Source organism: Camelina sativa, chromosome 1 (genome assembly GCF_000633955.1).
Source record: "Camelina sativa cultivar DH55 chromosome 1, Cs, whole genome shotgun sequence".
NCBI lineage: Eukaryota > Viridiplantae > Streptophyta > Magnoliopsida > Brassicales > Brassicaceae > Camelina > Camelina sativa.
In genome coordinates this window covers 7,459,316-7,465,463 of record NC_025685.1, presented here as the reverse complement: position 1 = coordinate 7,465,463, position 6,148 = coordinate 7,459,316, and the positions used below count along the sequence as shown (strand labels likewise).

At 42.2% G+C, this 6,148-nt stretch overlaps 2 protein-coding genes and 1 pseudogene across 2 annotated transcripts; 2 read left to right on the top strand and 1 right to left on the bottom strand.

Moving 5' to 3' along the window:
- Positions 7-2,320, top strand: LOC104781747 (annotated as a pseudogene).
- On the bottom strand, positions 2,433-3,240 carry LOC104781735 (protein LURP-one-related 13). The gene is made up of 2 exons (XM_010506477.2): positions 2,976-3,240; positions 2,433-2,861 (listed from the first exon to the last, which is right to left on the bottom strand). Exons 1-2 carry the CDS (start codon positions 3,201-3,203, stop codon positions 2,520-2,522), a joined length of 570 nt encoding a protein of 189 aa, XP_010504779.1. The 5' UTR covers positions 3,204-3,240; the 3' UTR covers positions 2,433-2,519.
- LOC104781729 (putative pentatricopeptide repeat-containing protein At3g16890, mitochondrial) lies at positions 3,390-5,864 on the top strand. The gene has a single exon (XM_010506465.2). The coding sequence runs from the start codon at positions 3,452-3,454 to the stop codon at positions 5,381-5,383; it is 1,932 nt and encodes a 643-aa protein (XP_010504767.1). The 5' UTR covers positions 3,390-3,451; the 3' UTR covers positions 5,384-5,864.

Here is a 6,148-nt window from a genome sequence, read left to right as displayed (position 1 = left end):
AGAGAGAAAGAGAGAGTCGGATATGGCGGCAACGAAGTTGCGTGACATCGACGATCTTCCCAAGATTCAGGCCAACTACACGGCGTTGACGCCGCTCTGGTTCTTAGACAGGGCTGCGGCGATTCATCCGACGCGAAAATCTGTGATTCACGGATCTCGGGAGTACACGTGGCGTCAGACTTATGAACGGTGTCGCCGACTCGCCTCCGCTCTCGCCGATCGATCCATCGGTCCCGGTTCCACGGTAATCGCTTTTTTTGCTCTTTTCCAGAACCTCCTGTGGATTCTTTGGTGTAGGTGTTGACTCTAGCTGATATTTTCTTTTCCGATAACATTGAATCGTTTTGTATTTTGAACAAAATCAAATATTTCCATGTTTCCATAATTGAAGAAACACATACAAGTGGCTAGATATTTTGATTACTTAAGATTTGCCTTAATTAGGAGATCACAAATCGATTTCATATAGAATCTGTGTTGTGGAATCATATCATGAATCTTGTTCATTGATGCATTGGTCATGAACAGTATTGATTTGGTTGTTTGGTTCTTATTGCAATGTTAAAGAATGGCGCTTTGCGTTGTTTCAGGTGGCTATTATTGCACCAAACATTCCAGCAATGTACGAATCTCATTTCGGAGTACCAATGTGTGGAGCCGTCTTGAATTGTGTTAACATCCGTCTCAATGCTCCAACAATAGCTTTCCTTCTCGGTCACTCTCAGAGCGCTGTTATTATGGTGGATCAAGAGTTCTTTACTCTGGCGGAGGAATCTTTGAGAGTTATGGAGGAGAAAGCTGGAAGCAGTTTCAAACGCCCACTTTTAATTGTTATTGGTGATCACACCTGTCCTCCCGAGTCGCTTAACCGTGCTTTGTCTAAAGGAGCCATAGAATATGAGGATTTTCTTGGGACTGGAGACCCGAACTATCCGTGGCAGCCACCGGTTGATGAGTGGCAGAGCATCGCTCTTGGTTACACCTCGGGAACAACTGCCAGCCCGAAAGGAGTGGTGCTTCACCATCGAGGAGCATATATAATGGCTATGAGCAATCCGCTCATTTGGGGAATGCAAGAAGGTCCTGTTTACTTGTGGACTCTCCCAATGTTCCATTGCAACGGTTGGTGTTTCCCTTGGTCCCTTGCTGTGCTATCCGGTACAAGCATCTGTCTCCGTCAGGTAGTACTTGAGAGTCATTTCACTTATTAAAGAAGTTGACATAGATCAGAAGTCCTGATTAAATTTTTGTTTCAGGTGACGGCTAAGGAAGTGTATTCAAGCATAGCCAAGTACAAGGTAACCCATTTTTGGTGCAGCGCCTGTGGTCCTCAACACTATTGTTAATGCTCCTCAAGAGGATACTATCCTTCCTCTTCCCCATACAGTCCATGTCATGACCGCAGGAGCTGCTCCACCACCTTCTGTTCTCTTCTCCATGAGCAAGAAGGGCTTCCGAGTCACTCACACCTATGGGCTTTCCGAGACTTACGGTCCTTCCACCGTGTGCGCTTGGAAACCTGAGTGGGATTCCCTCCCTCCTGAGACTCAGGCCAAGCTCAATGCCCGCCAAGGTGTCCGCTATACCGGAATGGAGCAGCTTGACGTCATTGACACTCTGACTGGAAAACCTGTTCCTGCAGACGGGAAAACCGCTGGAGAGATAGTTTTCCGAGGGAACATTGTGATGAAAGGCTATCTAAAGAATCCAGAAACGAACAAAGAGACTTTTGCTGGCGGATGGTTCCACTCGGGGGATATCGCAGTGAAACATCCGGACAACTATATCGAGATCAAGGACAGGTCAAAGGACATTATAATCTCTGGCGGTGAGAATATAAGCAGTGTCGAGGTCGAAAACGTAGTGTACCAGCACCCAGCGGTTCTTGAAGCCTCTGTTGTGGCCAGGCCAGACGAGCGATGGCAAGAATCTCCTTGTGCGTTTGTAACACTTAAGAGCGGTTACGAGAAGCAAGACCAGAATAAGTTGGCTCAGGGTATAATGAGATTCTGCCGGGAGAAGCTTCCGGCGTATTGGGTCCCAAAGTCAGTGGTGTTTGGGCCATTACCAAAGACCGCTACTGGAAAAATTCAGAAGCATGTTCTGAGGACTAAGGCCAAAGAGATGGGACCGGTACCAAGGAGCAGGTTATAGGAAGTGATAAAAACTCATAAGGACATCATTTTGAAAATAAGGTGTTTGTATGTTTTGTGGAACGTTGTCTTTGTATACTTCCATATGATAACAGAGAATTTCCAAATTGTTTTGTTTTCATTGTCAACTTTTTTTGTTTATAAATAAATCATTGCCCTTTGCAACAGTAATTTTTCTCACATGGAAATCGAAACAATGGTGCAAAGTATCATACGACAATTGAGAGATACACATGTAAACACACAAAAATATAATAACACACATTGGCCTGGCCAGGAAGGTGACAGAAACACACACACACATTTACAGATAGACAATGTAAAATTGTCAACTCTTTCTCTCAAGGCTCAAACTAATAGTAGTAATCAAATTCCAGCCCCAACCATATTAATGAGGTCAAATATAAAGATAAGTGTAACAATAAAAGCGTGGTCAACATTGGGGTATATTGTAGCCACTAATCTCTTGTCTCCTTCATGTACTTGAGCGATGATTTTGGTCGAGTCTCCAACATAGATTGTACATGCACGTTTCATAAACCGGCCTTTAATAGTGAAATCACAAGACGCTTCCCTGGTCTGGTTATGTTTCAAGAATACTTCAACTCTTGTCTTCAATTGAACCGTCGAAGATCTTTTAACCGTGAAGATCTTATCATCCAAATCATTTCCTCTATACACTTGCCATCGATCGTGCTTACTAGTCACCTTCATATACAAGGCATAACCAAGAATCAACAGAATCATGAAAAAATCGACCGGTTAACACAATCAAGAAAATATTCATAGTAATCAAGAGTAAAGAAAAACTAAATAGTTAACCTTCATTTTCATGGTGAGAATGGGAGAGTCATTAGGATCAAGCAAAATTCTTTTGTTGTGGAGACCAAAGAGAGGCGTTTTGACTTTGAAAACTTTGTTCCCGGTGGTGTCCTTCACTGTATCTCCGGTGATGATAAGATCTAACGTTTGAGGACGAACAAACTCAGATCCTACGAGCGGTGGTATTGGTATCGTGTTGCTGCTGCTAGTGGGATCTTGTTTTGCCATTTATTGTTTTGTTTGTTTCAAAGTAGAAGACATTTTATCGAAGCTAGAATTTATTGATCTCTTCTTTGGTCGTCACATGACTTTTTCTGATACTATAAAATACTTTTAAAATTTAATTCGAAACTCATTGGTGTATAAACGACATCGTTTTAAGAACCATCGTCTTCAGGTTTAGAGAAACCAAAAGCAATGTTTTCACTTTCACTCAGCTCCGTTCTGGTCACTCTCGAGAACCGTACAGGTCTGACATGAGAGGCTTTGCTTCTTCAGCATCTAGAGTAGCAGCAGCAGCGGCGGCAGCAACGAAACCTGCCAAATCTCTAAACCCCAAACCCTCAAAAACCCTAAATCCCTCAGGTCAACCCACAAATCCTCTGAACCAGCGTTACATCTCGCAAGTCATAGAGAGAAAAGATTGGTTTTTGCTCCTGAATCAAGAATTCACCACTCACCGAATTGGATTAAACACTCGATTCGTAATCAGCGTTTTGCAGAATCAAGACAACCCATTACATTCCCTACGGTTTTACCTCTGGGTCTCTAACTTCGACCCGGTTTACGCCAAGGATCAGTCTTTAAAGAGCGTTCTAGGGAACGCACTTTTCCGTAAAGGTCCTTTATTGCTGTCTATGGATTTGCTTAAGGAGATTAGAGAATCAGGGTATCGGATTACTGATGAATTGATGTGTGTTTTGATCGGAAGCTGGGGAAGATTAGGTTTAGCTAAGTACTGTAATGATGTTTTTGCTCAGATATCATTCCTTGGGATGAAACCAAGCACAAGGCTTTATAACGCTGTGATTGATGCGTTGGTGAAGTCTAGTTCACTTGATTTGGCTTACCTGAAGTTTCAGCAGATGGGTAGTGATGGTTGTAAACCGGATAGGTTTACTTATAATATACTCATCCATGGTGTTTGCAAGAAAGGTGTGGTTGATGAGGCGATTCGATTGGTTAAACAGATGGAACGAGAAGGGAACAGACCTAATGTGTTCACATACACGATTTTGATCGATGGGTTTTTGATAGCAGGGAGGGTAGAGGAGGCGTTGAAGCAGTTGGAGATTATGCGGGTGAGAAATTTGAACCCTAATGAAGCTACGATCAGAACTTTGGTTCATGGGGTTTTCCGTTGCTTGCCTCCGTGTGAAGCATTTGAGGTTTTGCTTGTGTTTATGGAGAAAGACTCAAACTTGCAAAGAGTAGGTTATGATACTGTGTTGTATTGTCTTTCAAACAACTCGATGGCTAAAGAGACTGCTCTGTTCTTGAGGAAAACAGGTGAGCGAAGTTATGTTACGGATAGCTCAACGTTTAATGCTGCAATGAATTGTCTTTTAGAAGGGCATGATCTTGTTGAGACGTGTGGGATATTTGATGGTTTTGTCAGCCGTGGGGTTAAGCCAGGATTCAACTGTTATCTTGTTGTAGTTCAAGCTCTGTTGAATGCTCGTAGGTTCTCCGAAGGTGACAGGTATCTGAAACAAATGGGTCTTGAAGGGCTTCTGTCAAGTGTATATACTTATAATGCGGTTATCGACTGTCTCTGCAAGGCTCGACGGATAGAGCGTGCAGCTATGTTCTTAACAGAGATGGAGGATAGAGGTATTTCTCCGAATCTTGTAACTTTCAATACCTTTCTGAGCGGTTATAGTGTGAGGGGCGATGTAAAGAAGGTTCACGGTGTACTAGAGAAGCTTCTTGAACATGGTTGCAAACCAGACGTGATTACTTTTAGTTTGATTATAAACTGTCTTTGCCGAGCAAAAGAAATCAAAGATGCATTTGACTGTTTCAAGGAGATGTTGGAATGGGGGATTGAGCCTAATGAGATCACGTACAATATCCTGATTCGCTCCTCTTGTTCCACCGGAGATATTGGTAGATCAGTGAAGCTGTTTGCGAAGATGAAGGAAAACGGGTTAAGTCCAGACCTTTATGCGTGCAATGCGATTATTCAGAGTTTTTGCAAGATGAGAAAGGTTAAGAAAGCTGAGGATTTTCTTAAAATAATGTTGAAGATTGGTTTGAAACCAGATAACTTTACATACAGCATTCTCATCAAAGCTCTAAGTGAATCTGGAAGAGAGAGTGAAGCAAGAGATATGTTCAGTTCAATGGAAAGACATGGATGTGTTCCGGATTCATATACTAAGCGTCTTGTGAAGAACTTGATCTGAGACAAAGTGGACTCTCGAGAGAAACCGTGTCAGCCTCATAGAAATCTAATCCTCGGGAGTTTGAATACCCGATGAAGGCTTAGGGACCAGAAAAGTGGGTTCTTTCATTTGAAAATGTCTGAGAAAGAACCCGATCTTGGCCATGGTTTGCCTCTTTGATGCAGACGCAAGAGAAACAGAACATGAGCGAAAATGCAGGACAGAGTATTAAGTTTTGTTCTTTTGATTGATCAGAGATTTTACATCTTTCTGTGTCCGAGAAAGTGGCGGCAATGGTAGTGGCAGTTGATTGGTACTTGACAGTCGAAGTGCAAAATATTTTTGTATGTTTAACACTAGATGCAGATGGCCTCGTCCCTAATTATATACCCTTACCGTGTAAAAGTGGTAAAAGTTTAGGAGACCACAGTAGTTTTGGCCAGATTATATTCATGAGTATTGAATAATTTTGTTGTTTCCATCTCAAGCTAGTATTATACAACATGAAGGCTTTATCAATCATCTACTTGCTCTTTTTTAAGCTACTGATATATATTTGAACTCGAGAGATGACTCAAATTGGTCTTTTTCATGTGGGATACAGGCTGAGAATTGAAGACAAAGGCACGAGTAGTAAGCAAACAATGGTAACAAAAATTCAGGTACTACTGTAAATAGACTAACTGCTTTTGCCTTTTGAAAGTTGCTTGATTTGCACTGAACTTGGAACATAAGAGCACCCAACCGGAAAAAAATTTCTGCGTGCAGATTCTCCGAGATCTACAC